This window comes from Perna viridis, chromosome 9 (assembly GCF_037379345.1).
Source record: "Perna viridis isolate PV_CMFRI_1.1 ecotype Kerala chromosome 9, ASM3737934v1, whole genome shotgun sequence".
Taxonomy (NCBI): Eukaryota; Metazoa; Mollusca; class Bivalvia; order Mytilida; family Mytilidae; genus Perna; species Perna viridis.
In genome coordinates, this window is record NC_142453.1 from 8081369 (window position 1) to 8102245 (window position 20877).

At 33.0% G+C, this 20877-nt stretch overlaps 1 protein-coding gene across 1 annotated transcript; it reads left to right on the plus strand.

Moving 5' to 3' along the window:
- Window positions 1–4404: 4404 nt before the first annotated feature.
- LOC148606538 (cytochrome P450 2B4-like) lies at window positions 4405–12396 on the plus strand. Its single transcript, XM_088546281.1, has 8 exons — window positions 4405–4845; window positions 5374–5596; window positions 7274–7400; window positions 8344–8494; window positions 9887–10023; window positions 10739–10835; window positions 11481–11687; window positions 12118–12396. The coding sequence occupies exons 1-8, from the start codon at window positions 4461–4463 to the stop codon at window positions 12300–12302; spliced, it is 1512 nt and encodes a 503-aa protein (XP_088402407.1). The 5' UTR covers window positions 4405–4460; the 3' UTR covers window positions 12303–12396.
- The last annotated feature ends 8481 nt before the right edge of the window (window positions 12397–20877 follow it).

Below are 20877 nucleotides of genomic sequence, written 5' to 3' on the forward strand. Positions count from 1 at the left end.
TATAAAATATTTAATAGTGGTAAAATATGTTTTCATTTGACTGGCGTCATGCTCTGCTTAACTAAAAAATTTTGATCACCCTTGAAACCCATGTGCAAAAAAATTACCACCCCCCCCCCCTTTTGAAGTTATAAAAATAAATTTCAAATAAATGTCTACGGTTTGAATATTATTTGTAAATTATTATATAAAGCATACCGAATCTAGGGGCTTAACCTAAAAAAACAAAGCTGTTATGCACGTGGCTAATTACAATATTCGTTATGTTTCGACTAAGTTTACAGCCAATGAAATGAACATCTCGTTAGCGAGAAGGCAGCGTTACTTTATATATTTATCGGGCATTTTTCAAGAACCCAAAGATTTCCGAGAGGAAATAATCGCCATTTTCTTGCGGCATATTTCTCTGTTTCCTTCCCCTTTCCCTATGATATCCCCTGCTGGTACCAGTATCGTATTGCATATCCCTGAGCAGGTGTACGTCAAAACATGGATGCTATAAAAATATAGTGCATTTTCTTTCTGCCTCTCTACAAACTAATATTTTGTCAAATGATATGAACAATGACTTATAAAATAGAGCAAACATCACACTGTAAGATGAAGAACTTTTTTAAAAGAAAATCTAACATAATATCATAAAAATGTTCCACTGAAAAGGTTGGTTTGGTGAGTGCAAAACGAAAGTGAAAGTAGGGAAAATGGCTATTTATAGTTCGAGACTACTTTTCTGTCCGATCTTCGTGGACTCACCCTATTTTCTTTGCGGGAAATTATTTTTTCACATGTCCTTAGAAATGCTACATAAGTGAAAGTTTTATTGAATCAATTTACATATTTTTTAAAAAATCCTAAAAATATGCACTTCACTATAGAAGTCTATGGGAAAATTAATACGATACTGAGACCTGCTGGGTACAAGTGCACCGGAAATAAAAATTGGGTAGGGACTGGATAAAAGAATGTCCTCGGTCCTGATCCCGGAACTGAATCCGCTACTCACAAACACAAACTACGTGGGCGCCATTATGTAACTGGTGGTATTTTAGGCAAAATCACAAACACCAGGGTTCTATATATGTTTTATTGAGTTGACTTAAGCAATAGTAAAAATACCCTGAAAATACAATACACAATAGTCAGTCTAAAGAGAGATAACTCAGACAAGTTTTCAAGGTGAATCATGAATCCAATATAAAAATACCAAACATTACTACACAAAATCATAGAAATATTACTTAAACTTATAGAAATCCTACGGTTTTAGATATGGTTCTCAAAATATGCAAAGTGTGCAGATTTTATAAACGAACAAGTATCAATAAATATTATTTCTAGTTATTGAGTCAATTTTCAGCATACTTATCTAACGAAAATTAGTAAATTAAAAATAATACTAACAAAGCAAAAATTATAGCAAAAACATATTTGTATGCTGACATAAATTAGCATACAATAAGCGATATTAGTAAAAGCAGCAAAACAAAGCAATAATATATCATTAACAGCAAAACGACACAAACCCTACCTCGCATGAGGTGTAAAGGTTATTGCCTGGTACAATCAACGGTTTCTTCAGATCATTATCATCAATATCAAAATATGGAAACAGAACATAGGTATAAATCTGAAGGAAGAAATATTAGAATCATAACTAACCATATCTTGTACATGAAATTACAGTTTTTATCAAAATACTGTCATTATTCAAAATATAGGTTATATTTACTCAAAAATGCATTCTGAAAAATATCATAATCATATTTCTGTCCATATACTTTATTTACATATAATTATATTCTGTTTATAAATAATGCTGACTCATTTTTTAACTTTCCTGTTCCTAAATTTATCATACTTATTATTTTACTATAAATGTCTTTATTACCAAATTAACACTAAATATTATTAAATTGGATATAATTCGTGGGAAACTAACCTTAGATATAAAGTAAATCAGTTCAGGAATTGACCAAAGGTAACAATAGATTCTAGATGTCAAAGATGCATTCAGGTGGACCAAATAAATAAGGTGTCCATTATGTCTGACCAACTTTCCAGTTCTGCCTTACAACAAAGGGACAAAGAGTTTTCCCTCCAAAAATCAAGCAGCCAATCAGAAGTAAGGAAATCAGATTGAAATAGAAGGTAATGGTAATAGATGGCTATAATAAGTAAACATAGGTATATTAAAAACAGTGGTCACTGAGCCATGACTTTAGGTATATTAAACCTGCAGTCACTGAACCATGACTTATTGACAAACTACAGTGTAAACAAAATCATCTTTTAAAAAAAACAAACTCAATATCAAATCTGTTTGATATTCAATGAATGCAATCAGTTAAACAATAAATAAGCATTACAATCTATATCATTAATGAACAAAATGACTGTTGCACTCTGAAAATCTATATAAAATATATAATCAATTATATATACCTAAAAATACACTCTAACACAATTGTTAAATTAGATACTTTGAAGCAGAATATTTCAATGCATGTATTTAAAAACCAGTATTCAATCGATTCAACTTTGAGACGATTCAAATAAATAGTAGCATAATATTGTAACTTCAAGTTATTGTACATTCCATGAAAGTGTTACTATTTTACTTGAATTTGCTATTTCATATTTGCTATCCACTTATAGACTTGTGGGTTTAAAGCATTTTTTTATATAAACAATATTCACAACCAAATAGTTTTCCATATTACTATTGTCCATGTCCGGTCTTTGTCCCTGGAATATATTCTTTTGATTACCGCTATAACCTTGGTTCCCTTGATTACTCTTTCATGTGTTAGCAAGTACAAAAAATACCAATTTTGTTAAAAAAAACACATTTAATTCCCTCAACACACATTGTGAGTAATATTCACAAGCTGAGAAAATTCCATATGATGTGAAATATAGCCAGTATTGGCTGCCTTACACCTGACCAGGTAAATTTTCATGGGTGAGTGACTACCTATTCATCAACTCTTACAATAGCAACTGGTCAGTTTAAATGTCCCAATAGCTCTGTCAATCCTTTTTTATTGTTCAGCAGATTGGTAACAAAAGAGTGTCATGATTGTAGGAAAGTCACTGTAATTTTATTATCCATTTCATTTTCATTGCCTGAATACAGCTGAAATATCGCTGCTCGGGCGTTAAACCCAATGAATCTAGATTTATCAGGTCTTTAATTTTAATTTTACCCTTACTAACACACGTATAACATCTAATTCACATCTATTGCAACAGAATTTTTCACACGATAATATGATTAATTGCTGTTTTTTTTTTTTTTTTTTTTTTTTTTTTTTTTTTTTTTTTTTTTTTTTTTTCAGATGATCGTACATTGTATTTGCCAAGGGTACGAATCTTGAACTTGTTAAAAAGACCAACATTAACAAGCGGAAAAGGGTATTAAAAAAAGTTCTCTAACCCCCGTGCTGCATTACTTTTTTGCGCTTGTCCAAAGTCAGAAATTTCAGCCCCTTTATGTATTGTTTCGTTTTTTCTTTCAGTTTACTTTTATGTTGCTGAAATATATAAGGGTAACTGAAAAATATGTCAGCTCAAGGCCACCAATGAATCTTCAATTAACGACGATAGAACCCTTATACCACGGTGCAGGCTGCAGCTAGCCCCAAAACATTATACACAGGTACATGTATAGTGAAACAGCAAAAAAGTTGCCCATATTTGCTCATGCATAAAGAGTAAATTTAACGTGAAAACCAACAATACAAACTACAAATTTCTAACTTGAGACAGACGCGAAAAAATGCCGCGGGTTTAAAGGTCTTTGGCGTGATCACAACCCTTCCCGTTTTTAATCTGTTCACTGTGGAAATAGTATTGCAGAATTTATTACATCTAAAATCAGTTCAAAAAGGTCCGAGTCCTTTATTAAAACAGAAATAAAGAAACTGATTATACGTAACACAAATGAACAAACACAGGACTATTAGAACTTAACTGAGACACCTGCTCGAGTCCAGTTACAACCTACAAAAACCTATGTCTTCGTCCTGCTCGAGTCCAGTTACGACCTACAAAAACCTATGTCTTCGTCGTATTTAACTATAACCCCAATTCTTCCTATGCGGGATTGAAAATCACAGGACATCATAAGTCAAACTATTAAGACACAACATTTGTTATGCCAAAAACACTTTGAAATAAAGTGTGTAAGCTTAAATTAAAAACCAAATGATAAAGTAATGTACACTTTGATTGGAAACAAATTATTTACAGAGCGTAATTTGATATAGTCAACTAATTCACGTGGTTGAAAACCTATCATACTTGAATTCATCTCCTTTGATTGTCTAACAGTACTAGTGTGAATACCTTGTTCTATAATTATATTTTATGACCCTAAGATAACGACAAAATGTAGATAAGTTCTTGACCTGACCGGAAGATATCACTACCTTTGTCGGTGTTTTCAACCTTGCGAACTTATGTACGAGGAGTTACCTACATTTGTAATCTCTTCCATTAGATGCATAACCATGTTTGAAACACTTCTTATTCTGGCAGTCATACTTTTTCTTTCACACATCGTTTTGAATTATTTTAAAGGCGTTAAATCGTCAATACCAGGACCTACACCATGGCCAATTATCGGAAATATGCATTTGTTGATCTTAAAAGACTCAAAGAAAGTGTTTACAGAGCTGAAGAAAAAGTTTGGGGATATAGTTTACTTGACTCTGGGAACACAGTCTGTAGTTGTGTGTTTTGGATATCAAATGAATAATAAAGTTTTAGTGGAAAACAGTGATAAAACAAAATTCAGACCAATGTGGCTTCGAAGTTTTAGGAAACTACTTCCAGAGGACAGAGGTTTGTTGCAGTAATCAATCACGGACACTCAATTTTATCATTGTTTCCCCACGGTTTCGCTATTTATATCACAGTCAGTCAGTAGTAAAACAATGATACAATGAAGTTTTGGTGATTTACTTCGATTCTAATATGCCCTCGGGTATATTACTGTCATTCGCTTATGATCTCGGAAATATAATTTTCATTGTCATATGTTTATAAAAGTATCACTACGATTTTTGTATAAATGCATAAAAACCAGTTAAACTGCCTTCGTTTTAATAACTGCAGTTCTACAGTCTATCACAAATATTCATGTTTTTTTCATATTGGTATTGTCATCATAATCGCCAGTACAGAATTTTATGGTTTATTACATTGTTTATCGCAGTGATATTTTGTCATAAAAAACAGTAAGTCAAAGAAAGAAATGAAGCAAACCAAAACATGCCTAAAGATGTAACTTACGAATTAAATGCAGAAGTCATTTTACTTTCAATTTCTGCGACTAATTTTCCCAAGTGTTTTTTTTTATTATTATTTCAGGTGTTGTGTATTGTAATGGTCAGCAATGGACCGACTGTAGAAAGTTTACAATGACAGGCCTGAAATATTTAGATGGAACAAATATGATGGAAAAAGAAATTCTCGACGAAATCAATTACCTGACAGATAAGATTACACAATGTAAATCAGAACCAGTTCCCATATGTGATCTGTTTTTAAAAACTTCAGCTAATGTTGTATCTCGTGTACTTATGAACATGAGGTAAGCCGGAATCATTAGATTAAGATAGACGAAATTTTAAATTCATAGGATTCAGTATTAACATTCGGACAATCGGAAAACCAATATTCGGCCGATTTCCCGTACTTGTACATTCCGGCAAAGTTGACTTTATCAAGGGTTTTATCCAACGGAAACAGGACATACCCCTGTTTTAGATGGAGTTCCGTATAAATGTTTTATGTATAATTGTTTCGGTAGATTATCGCATTTTATAGTCTTCTGACAGTTATGATATTCTTTCATGGGTATCTACATATCATGCCCAACCTAAATGATAATCAGATGGCCTTACTATTTAATTAAAGTTACTTATTAATCATGTACTTAATCGTTTGCAGGCATAGAAAGTCAACTTACAGTATTAAACTTAAAACTTGAAATATTCTAGCGGCGAAGTATGAGTGCTCCCCAATCAAGACTCACTTCTCTCTATCACTCTTGGAAGGGAAAAGTCACTTCTGCTATTCACTGAATCCTAGATTATGACCTGAGTCTTTATATTATATTTCTTTAGAATCCCCTGAACCTTTTTAAGGAGTTATGTTTATGAATTTGTAATATGTAAACACTGTAAGTTGTATTATTACTTCAGACCTTAAACAGTAGTAATATGCAATTATTCACATGTTGCACTTACAAAGTTTTGACATGAAAAAACTCTCATATTATATTCTCAATATTTGTAGTCCATTGACAGTAATTGTGTGTTGTCATTCACATTAACAATGTGTTGCTCATCCTGTTAATGAAGTTTCACGAGGAGTTGTGCTTACTGTGTATATATCAACACGCAAAACACTTAAATTGGATCATTTATGTTTTGAGTCCCATAATTTTATTACATCAAGCATGTACACAGAAGATGCCAAACCTTCCAATAAGACTTCATTTGAATCATTTGAGAAAGATAGATGGACAGACAGACAGCGCGGATGATTCCTATATTCTTTATAATCTGTTTGCATAAAGAAAGCAAGTTAGCCTAATCTTTCCTACCTGTATATAAAATATCATTCTATACAAAATGTCTTGAAATTAAAGACAAAAACAAACAAAGCCTAATGAACTACAGTATGTTTTCTCAAAGAAATTTCTGCTTTCTTTTATCGGACAAGTGCTGAATTACAAGAAGAAGGAGCTGCTCGGCTTATGACGGACAAGTGGTGAATTACAAGAAGAAGGAGCTGCTCGCCTTTTGACGGACAAGTGGTGAATTACAAGAAGAAGGAGCTGCTCGGCCTTTTGACGGACAAGTGGTGAATTACAAGAAGAAGGAACTGCTCGGCCTTTTGACGGACAAGTGGTGAATTACAAGAAGAAGGAGCTGCTCACCTTTTGACGGACAAGTGGTGAATTACAAGGAGAAGGAACTGCTCGGCCTTTTGACGGACAAGTGGTGAATTACAAGAAGAAGGAGCTGCTCGCCTTTTGACGGACAAGTGGTGAATTACAAGGAGCTGCTCGCCTTTTGACGGACAAGTGGTGAATTACAAGGAGCTGCTCGGCCTTTTGAGATCGTTGCTCTGATTGCATTAATAATCTTAGGTGGCTATTTGATGCTAAATGAAAAAATACAAGTTTTTGTTATTACCATCATGTTTATGTCGTACATACATGCACTAGCTCAGAAAAAAAATTGTTCATATTCTATATCAGATTCGAATACGACGACCCAAAATACGACAGACTGTTGGAGAGTTTCACATATGTGATAGAACACAATCTTCCACTAAAAGCTGACAACTTTTTCCCTATTCTGAAAATATTTAAGCGCAAAGGACAGGTGATGTAACATCTAATATTTAATGATCATTTAGTCAATTTTGTATCTATACTTTACTTCTTTATGGTGGAACGAAACACTTATCCTTCATTACAAATAAGATATTCACAGAGAGGCCCCGTGCAGGTCCGGGTGTTAAAAGAATAGGCCTACAGCAGCGCTAAGCTTGTCGTATAAGGCGACTAAATAGTGCTCAGAACCCTAGTCGAGGGCTGGGATTTGTGCCCCGGGTGGTGGAATGGGTTACCCCTCTCGTGTTACATGCTGGGGTTGTCAGTCTATAATACGGAAAACCTGACCGCAAACCATAGTGCACCGTGTTGGGAAAGATGCCACGTTCCTCGCACGTTAAAGAACCCTACTGTAGTATTCTCCCGGAGTAGGAACCATAGGGCTCCGCCACAGTAGGCTAAATTGCCCGACTCTACCCATGTCTCCCTATTTCCAGTTGCAATCAAAATATGTCGACCCCATTATCCTTGTGTCCCATCCCTTCTACATTTCATCATCATTTTATGTTTATTTTATCATCAATTTCATGTTCATCGTCTGAATATAGCTGAAATATTGCTGCTCGGACGTTAAACCCAAACAAACAAACAAATTTTACAGAGAGCGTCTCCTAGCATATAAAAAATGGTATTAACTAATTTATATTCGCTGGCGACTGGAATCGATTCTATCACTATGTATGATTCCGTTAGAATTTATAAAGCAATAATATTTTTCTGTTTCCTAGATAACTGTTAAAACTGTCAAATCAGATAGTCTTTTGATTTTTTTTATTCGTTTTATACATCCGTTTGTTTATATGTAACGAAGGTTCCACATTCATTTTAATTAATATGACTTACACTTTTAGAATTATCCTGGATTTGGTTTTGACTTCACTGTTTATTTCTAGAGCAAAGTTTTAATTCATTTTTTTCTCTTCGTGTTGTAGTTTGATGAAATGGTTAAACGAATAAAAGAAATTAGAGATTTAGTGGAGACACGTATTGAATATCTAAAAGAGTCATTTGATTCAAATAATCTTCGGAACTTCCTGGATATATGCATGGAAGAAGAAAAAAACACCAAAAGTAAAGTCTCAGGTATTTGTACAGGTGTTGCGATAGAAGTTCATATTTATGATCGTCAGCGGAGTATATATTTTTGTATTCGTTATATACAAGTTTAAGGTCCAGTCAAATTTCATTAAGGAATGACTGTTATATTTTTTCTGTCTATGAGGAAATAACCGCAATCACTTGGTGCACATTTTACAACCTTCGTAGTACGTTATTTTTAATTGTGCACCACTAGCAAAAAATATAACAGCCATTCCTTATGATTTAATTTAAGTATCAAAATTCAACTAGTGAATCATTAAATAAGTTTGATGACGTTACAGTTATTACAAAATTTTGTCTGTGAGATGATGAACAAAATTTTGTATCCAATTAGATAGCGTGTTTCATTTGAAACTAAATTATTTGAAAGGTTCCTAGGTGTCTTCTGATCCAGATTCATGGGACATATGCTTCGCAAACTACATATTTTGTCAAATCATATCTTGATACTACAGTTTTGTATGGTTTCAGTGTTTATATGTTTGTTGGATGGGGCTAACATCTCATGCAAAAAAGTGCTTCTTGGCAAATTCAGGAGATTACATAACGTTTGCCTCCATTTTGCGCCAAGTTTAACATTTAGTGCGATGATGAAGTGTCGGCGCGTATATCCAAATATGTATGCTATTTATATCTGTATATTGCTTACTGGTTTGACTTAGTGTTTGTATTTTATTTTATTTTAATCTAACATCTTTATATTTAATCCAAAATTCATTCGTTGTATTATTGGCTAAGTTGAGTACATGTATCATAGAGGAATCAAGGGAACCAATATTTAAGCAGAAATCAAAATATTGTAATCCAGGGACAGTGACCAGACGTAAAAAACAGACCCACACAACAAAGAACATAAAATAACAAAACATTATACATAAAAAATAACAAAAAATAAATGGGCCACTCTGACTCCACTAAATACTGGGAGTATGTGTATAGTGCAAAACGTTGCCGCAAGGTCTAGGTATAGATCATGGGGTAAGGTCAGTTATTCCTACGTATATCTGCAATAATTACTATGGAAGATAGAAAAATATGAAAACGACTTCTTCTTTGGCTATTGGAGAGCTCTTCAAAGTTTTCATTTGGGTTGGTGGTAGGATGAATCCATGTTAGACTCAATGATATTGAAAGCGAAAAGTAGACGTTTTTTTTAGTTTTAGCAGTGACTCCTCGATTTAGTTTTTGCTCATGAAAGGTGAAAAAGAATCAAGTGAGCGTTTTGGGTTCATTTTATATATTAGTAGTTGCAAAGATACTTCTTCTTTGTCTTTTCTTCATATAAGTCATATTTTACGTGTAAAACTTGGTATTTTCTGTTTACACTGGATCTTAAAACAGATGATTAAATATGTCTTATCTCTTTTTTGTCAGAGGGTAGATTAATTATGACTGTATTGGACATGTATTTTGCTGGAACTGACACATCTGCGGTCACCTTGCAATGGTGCTTCCTTTATATGTTAAAATTTCCTACTATTGCGCAGAAGTGTAGGGACGAGATTTATAAGGTAACTGTTTTTTTTTAAATGTTATTTCATAATAAAAAAAGACACAAGAGGTTAGTCACTGCTCATATTAAAGTGACTCATGTGGAAGAAAACTATCTCCCACTAAAATCAACCTAATCGAACAAAATCAAGAACGATGATTCTTCCTAAGCGATAATTTCATGTACAATCTATATAAATTTTATCTAAAAAGTGCAACACCCAAATGAAAACCTATGACTGGTTATGTGGTCTGTAACTGATTCTGAAAAAGAAATAAAAGTGAACTCGATGAGTTTGTGACATGCATGAATCATCTTCTGTCTAATTTTTTTAAAGATCATTTCTTAAGTACCTGTCTAGTCCTATATGGGAAAACCTTTTTATGAGCAACTCGGCGGGTGTTTCTAGAAAAGCAGAGGACGCTTACCCTACCGGTGCACCTGGTCCATGCTTCCAGTTTTTAGTGGAGTCCGAGTTTCTCATTTGCTTTTGTTACTTTGTATGTATGATTTTAGTTACTCTACGTTCTTTGTTGTGTATGTCTGTTTTCCATGTCTGGTCTGTCACTGGATTATATTCTTTTGATTACCGCTATAACCTTGGTTCCCTTGGTTACTCTCTTACAAATATAGAATGTATCCAAAACTGAACAACAGCGAAACGACTATATTACTGAACGCTTTTTTTCTATGATCGAATTATTTTACTTAACCATTGAAACTAAATAATACAGGTAATTGGGACAAACCGGCTACCTCGCATATCAGACAGAGCACAATTACCATATACAAATGCTACTTTGCACGAGATACAAAGAATACAGACAACCAGTAAGTTTAGCTTGTTACATGTAAATAGAATCCTTGTAAGAATCAGGACATTGCATGTCAAATCAAAACTAATATGAGTCTGATAATTTACTTTTAAACAAAGAAGCATTTAAGGAGGTAGACTTAGGGTAAGGGACATAACTCATGAAGTCATTGATATGTTTGTATCATATTCAATTTCACCAAACACTATCAAGCTTTCATTTGACACATAATGAAATCACTCTTAACTTACTTTGATGCTTACATGACATTGATGTAAAATGCTGAATACAAACGTTACAATGATTTTTAAGAGTTGTGTCCCTTACCCTAGGTCTACCTCCTTAAATTACCATTATTGCATCTTTCAATCATTAGACAGACATGTTTCAAAATTTTCATTACAAATTTGCGTGGAAATTAAGATTTTTGTCCCCTAATATTTTCATTTGCAGAGTCTTTAAATAAGGATATAAATCGTTTATTAAAATGATATTAAAAAAAATCTTTTTTTTTATTTTTTTTTATTTGTGATATGGTACATACGGTCAAAATACTCTGCTATCAATACTATTTACTACATGATTGATTTCTTTTTATTGTACTGATTTGTGTGTTTCTTGACCCTGTATTGTGTCAAGTTTTTGCATTTATAACTACCAGTACCAATAGCTGTACCTCATGGAACTTATGAAGATTTACACATTGATGGTAAACTGATTCCTAAGAACACAGTTCTGCTATGTGACCTAGCATCTATACATCTAGACCCTACAGTATGGGAAGAACCAGAAAAATTCATACCTGAAAGATTCCTTGGCGATGACGGAAACTTCAAGTCCAGGAAAGAGTTTTGTGCTTTTTCATACGGTTTGTTGTCATGGCTTCACTCTAACTCAGAGAAAACCATGCATTTTTCAAAGTCTCATTTTTACCCGATTGGGATTCAGGACATATTGTAAAGTTAGCTTGAAAATCGATTTAAAAAAATATGAACAATTTCAAATTAAGACAGTGACCCTCGATTTTATTTAAGTCGTCGACTTCCTCACTAAATGGATCAAAATCAAGAAAAACTGCACAGAAACTTGCATCAACTATCATATGGGATGGCAATGTTCATAAGGCAGAATTTCAGAGGTATGGTTTAAACATGCCATTTTCGATTGTTTCGTTGTTGTTATCTGCTTCATCATTCGAAATTTAATATTTTTTTCAATATTGACATTAAACTTGTAATCATGTACATAGATATGTGATGCTTTTTAACGTCATCTTTCTCTGTTTTGTATTTTGGCAGGGCCACGACAATGCCTAGGAAAACAGTTAGCTGAAACAGAAGTGTTTTTGTTCTTTGTCGCTATTGTGCAACGTTTCAAATTTTCTAAAGCTGAACCTGACCAAATATTGTCAGTACAAGGTACCCAGACATTTGTTACATACAATCCAAAACCTTATGAAATTAGGTTCCAACTGATGGATTAGGATTTTCAAACTGCATTTTTCAAAGAATATTTCACCACGTATTGAAAGTTTAAATAATTCAATAGCATATATTGTAGATCATGAATGTTGTATGGTGCTTAAGAAATTTTTATTATTAAAACTTCAAAAAAAACACTTAATTTTATTCTTTCTTTCCCTCGGGAAATTCATAAAATTGTTTACAAAATGTCATGAAATTGCCACTTTATAATATTTAATAATAAATAAAAAGGCTATGCATTATTATCTATATAATTTAAGCCATTGTCTGCAAGTAGCAAGCTAAATATAAATTGGTCTTCGGTATTTGAGTGTAATCAAAAGTAGAAATTCCGTATACAAATCAATCATAAGCAAGACTTACACGCCTTTTTACCGTGATAGATTATTCAAAAAGATGAAATAGTGACATACAAGTTAAAATATTAAACGGAGAAAAACATAGATACTTGTTTTGTTAGTAACCTCCAGCGAATGGGGTTCCTTGTTATCAAACAAAATTACAATCCTGTTTTTTCTTAATAATAAAACATGCCTATCTAAGTAAATCAGTAGGTCTCACTTTATTTCCACTTATTGCTCTTACAAAAGATAATGTGTTTGTTTGTTTGTTGGGGTTTAACGTCCGAGCAGCAATATTTCAGCTATATTCAGACGATGAACATGAAATTGATGACAAATGAACATGAAACGACGACGAAATGAAAAAGGGACGGGACACAAGGACAACGGGGTCGACATATTTTGATTGCCACTGGAAATAGGGAGACATGGGTAGGGTCAGGCAATTTAGCCTCCTGTGGCGGAACCCTATGGTTCCTAATCCGGAAGAATACCACAGTAGGGTTCTTTAACGTGCGAGGGTCGTGGCATTTTTCCCAACATGGTGCACCACTATGGTTTGCGGTCAGGTTTTCCGTATTATAGCCTGACATCCCCAGCATCCCAGCATGTAACACGCCGGGGTACCCCATTCCACTACCTGGGGCACACATCCCAGTAGCTCTGTGGGCAGAGCGCCCTAGCCCCCCGGCTAGATTTCTGAGCACTATTTAGTCGCCTTTTACTACAAGCTTAGCGCTGCTGAAGGCCTATTCTTTTAACACCCGGACCTGCACGGGGCCAAAAGATAATTAGACAATACGTAAAAGTCAACTCTGTCGTTTGTAACTACATTTTCAAAGATGACTGATGAAGCATAATTTTGCGGAATGCGTTCCAAAACTCAATCAAATTTTAATCATCCCGAATCATACAGTTATGAGTATATGTAGCCGTGCAATGAATCATCTTTAAATCTAAAACTGAATACACGGCAGAAAACGTCTAAATGGAAAGAGTAAACTTTTCTTTACATATATTAAACCAAATATTTGTCAAAATATAACGAAAATCTGTTTAATCAAAGCTAATATGCTTTATCATCAATCTAAATGTATTTTGTAATAACCCGAACGAAAACCTGTTTGATCAAAGCTAATATGCTTTATTATCAATCTAAATGTATTTTGTAAACCTGTCTAGACCGCATACTTACCTAAATAAATTAACGTTTTGTAACTGAAATAATGTATCCCAATATTTCATCTTTTGACAAAAAATCGTTCACGTAATTGTTACTTTATATTTAATGCTGTAACTGCATGCGTTCGTTAGATATAAATATAAACTTTTTATTATTGATAAGTTTACATAATGTACAATATTGACTATTTAAAGCATAAACATGTTCAATAAATTGAGACAATTTATAAATTGTTATGTCATGAAGTAAGAACATATATTATTCAAAATCGGATATAAGCTACAAAGCGACAGTTCGTTGGCTGTTTTCAAAATCGTTATCGAAGCATTTCTGCAATATCATGAAAAGTCAGTATAGTCTCTTTTATTTTGAATATTGATTCCAATCAACTTAGCATCTATGTGGTCTGTATATTTTTTACATTGAAACTTAGTTTGTATATTGATTATTATCTACATGCAAAACCTTAAAATATGTCCACAGCATATTTGAATTGACAATATTTATACGATTTGCATCTATGTATTCAGGCAAAAAAGAAACCCATACAAAACTCTAAAATAATAATTTGATTTTCTAGAAATTACGTAATGGACAGGTTTAAAAGTATCATTAGCAATTTACGTTAGACACGTTCGAAATGCTTAGGTACTAGGAGTATAACAACAACTGCTAGGTATGACCTTATTGTTCATGATGTGTTTATTAGCTCTCTCTAAAGCAAAGAAATAGTTGAGTATGAACAAAAACAAAACAGTGTATTGAGATAGCTTGATTCAAACAACTATATGAACATGACGAAGAAAAACACACGAGATGCAATTACTGAATACATATATAACATGTAAAAACGCTTGAATCTCAGAAAATATTTAAGTAGCACTTAAGTAAGAGTCATGTAAAATGTGATTCATGGGTAAAAAGCCTACAAATTTTTATTTTTGATATTATGTTTGAATTGCCATAGTAAAAAGGAATTAACATTCAGTTTGTCATATAACCAGTAATCTAAGGAGATAAAAATTATATAAAATGCACTGTAGATTTCCTGTAGGGAGATTACTCTATAAATGCATCACATTTTTTCAGATTTTGCATGGTTCTTACAAAGACAACTACTTAATACCTTATCCAGCATGTTGAGATGAAACTGACGAGTCACTTTTCGAATCACGTTTTGATTTTTATGCTATTCTATAAACATATTATATAGCCTGACCTACATTTAAATCGAATCGATATATTCACTAGTTGGTTGTTATTATCATTCCGGAAGTCTTGAACGAGTAAACTGTTTTAAGAGCACCCCACTGAATACCTTGGTACTCTGTTCCATTTAATGTGATATCACCATTAAGGTTTGCATGATGACAATTACTGAACCACCATCCGCTATGAAACTTGTCAGCACAGTTAGTTGAGTTGCTGCTGTCATTATCCCGATCGTATGTAGTGAATTGACAACCGTTGTGATATGCCATAGAATCTCTTGCAGAAAGTCTTCAAACATAGTTTATATGTACCTCGCTTTGAAGAGGTATTGATTTTCTAGCAGTAGAACTCATTCATCTGTCCTACTTTTGTCTGAGCAACTTGAAGATCGCATTTCTATTAAAACGGTGTCAAGTTCTTGTGACACTATATGACCTAAAGTTTTTATTTATCGTGTAAGTGTAACACTTATGAAATACATTTTTCTCCACAACAAATTGGTGGTTTTTTTACATTGTCTATTTCATTGTACACCAATTGAAGGGTGTCTGGTCAAAATATTTTGTACAAAATACTTTTGCCTTGCATGATTCGTATGTTATGCTATAAATAATGATAATTGCCGCGTAGAGTATGGTCTGTACTTACCTTCAATTGGATTAGTAACATTGTACACTGTATAGCCATTGATGGTTAACTACTCGGAAATCTGTGTACCATGCCATTTTGCGGCTTCCAGTATAAATGTCCAAGGCAATATTAAGAAACTTGTTTCCTATTTCAGTCAGGTGGTGTATTTTCTTGTTACCTAAAATAAAATAAAACAGGTACTAAATATTCAGAGTAAACCTTCCAAAATGAATTACATGTGTTTAAATGTTATTACAACACTGATATGTTATACACGTGACGTAATAATTTGCACTGAACGTTAATTGAGTGTGATTAATTTATATTTGATTTGTTCCAATAGAAAACATTTCATAAAACAAAACAGTTGAGTTATAGCCATGTCGGCAATCGGATCTTTGACATGATAAAAGGTGTTCATTATATTGTCATTGACTGTTCCTAATCCACGAGTAAATGCAAATTGTATTAAAAAACACAAGACATTTATAAAGACACATACATCTTCAAAGACTTATATCCTTTCAATATTAATAATTTACAAAAAAAATAATCATAATAATATAAATTGATTTCTAATGAAATTTAAAAGTCAAAGTCGAGAATATCAAAGTTCTTTGTTTTGAAAAACGGATTTTCTTTTTAAACGTTCTTCATCTTTCACGGTAACAAAATGTACGCTTTCTGATGTCAAACAGAAATATACAAAATTTGAGTTTTCAAGCAGTAGCATGAATTTTATGTCAACTTTTAACGACACACAATTAAGGAGTATTTCAAATTTTCAAACGAGTTAAACGAAAAACCTGGTTTGCGGTAGTTTTCCCATCAAAATCTAGCTTCTTACAAATTATATTGTTTAAAAATAACTGTGCTGCTTATGTCTAAAAGCATGATGTTATCAACAGAATAAATTAGTTTCCGCTATATAGCTGACGTATTATCTTAATACGATCCTCATTTTGGGGATTTGATACATCGCACCTATCCCCAAAGAACTTAAGATAAAGAATACTACAGGCTCTGTGAAGTCAGCGTCATATCTTGACCAACACTAAGAAATCGATGGTAAAGGAAACCAATTGACCAAACTACAAATGTGATGACTTTTCATTCAAAATTATCAACTTTCCTTTCATCTGTGGCAACATCCCTTCCTCACCTGCGTATGGAGTGTTCATATCACACCTTATACGTTATGCCAGAGCTTGCCAAAACTATGCAGACTTTTTGTATCGCGCTAGAATTCTATAAAAAAGGCTTCTGGAGCAGGGTTATGTTGCTACAAGATTGGAGTCATCACAACAAATGTTTTATGGTCGTCATCATGAACTCCTGGGTCGTTACGGTATATCCACCTGCACCAAGAAAACTGATTTGTTCAACGTGTCATAGTTTTCGTTTTCTCCTCTGTCTACCCTGGCATTGACTTTTTATGAGCAACTCGGCGGGAGTTTCTAGAAAAGAAGAGGACGCCTACCCTACAGGTGCACCTGGTCCATGCTCCCAGTTTTTAGTGGAGTCCGAGTTGCTAATTTGCTTTTGTTACTTTGTATGTATGATTTTAGTTACTCTATGTTCTTTGTTGTGTATGTCTGTTTTCCATGTCCGATCTTTGTCCCTGGATTACATTCTTTTGATTACCGCTATAACCTTGGTTCCATTGATTACTCTTAGTGAAGCGTCAAAATTTAAATGTGTGTATCATGACAACCAGATATCACATCGTAACACCATATTTGCCTGGATACTTCTTTCCTTATACTGAATTTGAAGGAAAAAACTGTATTTACTGAACAAACAAATTTCTGTTTTTGTGAAGAGATATGTAAAAAACGTGGATATGCATACCCAACCAAAATTCACCATAATGTTTCATATCTTCAAAACTACTCTCATACTCTTTCCAACTACGCTGGTAATTAACAGAACCGTTTTTCTTTTTGTATAACCTACAAAGAAAAGACTGATCGATAATTATAATTATTTATACAGAAAACTAATTAGAATGGTCTAAATCATGAAAAATTAAAATACAAATTACATTGCATTCAATATATTTGCTGTTTAAAAGCTTCTTCACCTCTTGAAAATTGCATTGCAGTTGCGAGGATATCCATCGATCAAAATTAGATAACGGAGATCTGTAAGAATACATTTGTGTAGGAAATAAACGATTTCAGTGTTTTTCACATGCTGTATCAAACCTCGATCTTTATCATCCCGCGGGCCAGTGGCGCTTGGGTGATAAAGGAGTCTCGGGTAGATACAGCATATGATACAGATTTTGACATGTGATATTCAGTATGTATCAATTTCTGTCTGGTATTAATGAAATTGTATATGCAGACATACAAAAATAAATCATATGTATTATGTCTATTATATCTTTTTTTTCTTTTTTTCTACACCAGTGCCATTTAGTGTTATCCGGCATTTATCTCCAGTCCCACAGACATGTCCTTCGCAGATTCCAGCAAGTGTCTATTGAAATGGAAAAATGAAAAAAAAAGTTATTTGAACACAGTAATATGATAGGCATTAAAGACTTGTCAGTTTTAAGAAAATTCATATTTAAAACCGCACTTGTTTATTCCACTTTCTACCATTTTATGCCATGATGAGAAGGCAATTCATGGTGCACCAGTTTTTTTTTTTAATTTAAAAACGATGAAAGGGTTGGTATGTACTATTGGGTTTTGTGTGTCATCATCAGTATTGGTCTACTTTGTGTCTTCATCTCCAAATAACAAAAGTATTGCAATCAAGAACTGTATTTATACAAATCATGTTTTAAAGAATTGTGACAACTAACGTGATCATGATTCATTCAAAATGAAAGTTACTGTAAATGTGTTTGATTCGGTTTGAACATATTTCATGTCGCAGGATGTACAAAAAGGATAAGACACAAGTACATCTCACTTTTGAAGGAAATGTTCCAAACGATATAATCAAAAGACAAAAAAAAATAAAATAATTATTGTTGCAAAACCCGGTTGCTTTACTTTAGGCCAAGTCAAAATTTCACTATACAGACACTCTCTGGCATATACAATGTTGTCTTGCGATATGTTGGTTACAAGTTCACAAAGTTCCCACAGTTTTCTGTAGTTAATGGCTTCACACTGATTCGTAACAAAACATTCCTTGACACATTCAAGTAAACTCATTCATTGAATCCGAACCAAAATTTGTCCATTGGAGGGTTTCCCGTTTTGAATTGTACCGAATGTCCCAAGTATGATTTGATGTTGGCAGGTGTGCAAACATGGAAAAGAAAAGAATTATCCTGCATAATTTTGCAATCATTTTATGTCAGCAAAGTAAACTGACCAGTGTAAAAAAACAGATTCAAAATTAAATGTGAGTCTCTTGAAGAGATCCTTTACGCATGTGGATGCAGAGAATGTTTTTAATTTATATCGAAAATTAAATTAATCAAATATGACACAATTTGATCACTGAGATTAATTTATGATAGCTTTGAAGTGTAACCGAGTAAATTACCGTTTATAATATTTGCCTAATGTGAGGGGAAAAGTCAAACAGTTAAATAAACAAATTGGTATCGAATAAAAAAATAACTGTTGCTTAATAATACAAAAACAATGCTATTAAAGTTGCACGTGGAATGTAAAACTAATTCGTTCCATTGAATAACATTGATCAATTTAAATTAATTAACTCAAAATTAAAGGGCTACACAATAGTTGTTCGGTCCCTTCAATAATTTGGGATTATTTTTTGCAGCTCGAATTTGATTTTTTTAAGCATTGTTTAAGCTGTCTGAATATAGCAATAAAGCTGAAAATGTTTACGGCGAAGCTTGCATTGATGTATTGCGTTTCATTATTGTTTGCTATATATTTTAGTTTTACATTTCGGATGTTTTACATTTTTGAATATATATGAGGAAAATTACACTATATAAAGTTAAATACAATGCGTTCAAAATAGAACAATCGGTATACTACTCTCTTTCATTCTTGTTTGTTCACTTTTTAAAACAAAGATGATTTTGGCTCTCCAAAACGACTTTTTATTGCCTGAAAATACAACAGTTGCCGTTCATATTTCTAAAATAAGCATCCTGGCATATGCATTTGTTCCCGTTTCTAATCAATTGGGTGGTGGATATACCACTTAGATGGTCGATAACCACCTATTTGTTGCAGTTTTGTTTAATTCAAATTTTGACTGATTTAATTGTCCAAAGTTTGAAAAAAAATCTGTTACTCTAATGCTGTGAGAAAATTATCGTTCGTTTGTATAGTAAAATAATGGAACACAGATATTTGAAATATGATTATTTAGATGTATAAACCTAATCAATATGGATAAAAAAGGGTCTGCAGGATTTATTTATTACCAGGTATGTGGTATCTCATAAGTTTAACCTTGCATTCTATTGCGATATTAAATGAATAACTTCCAATGTGTGGAAGGAATTATACTTTTAAATAGTTGATCAAAGGGAAACTAATTATGATTACTTGGAATTGTTGATGCAAGATGCGTTTGATAACAATCGTACTTCCTAAATATTCAAGATGTTAAAACATAGATCTACAAGTGTCTGGACATAGGATTGACAGTTTGGTCCAAACTGTCAATCCTATGTCCTGAAATTTGTCTCCGATGGAGATCATTTCTTTATATCTTCTTATATTTCTTTAAAGTCAAAAAGTTATTCTTAATATATGGAAAAACAGCATGAAAAGCAGGAGCGGAAAATGGTTTGAAAGTCTTGTAATGTGACTTCGTGGTTACACGGGAATGGGCCCTTAGCTACCATCCATATACATTTAGATTTACAACGTGTTGAGATTAGTTAAAACAATACCAATAACCAATGACCCGTATATATTTCTACATGATAAAAGTGTTATAAAAATGCATATTATATAAGATTTTGAATTGTTATACAGCGTTTTGAGATCCCGGAAGTTAACAATAAGATGCAGATCGGTCTCCGGTTTTAAATACGTTTTACATACGAAATTCCGATAAGGAAAATATAACTAGAACGCGACTTACATAAACTATAGGCAAAATGTTTATCGATGCTATGAAAATGTTCTTATTGTTTATTTCAAAGTTGATTAAAACTTGATCAACAAACAATTCTTGTAGTTTGTTTTCTGGAGTCTGTTGGAAATATTCTACTACAGCTGTGTACTCCTAAGTCGTCTTATAATAAGATGT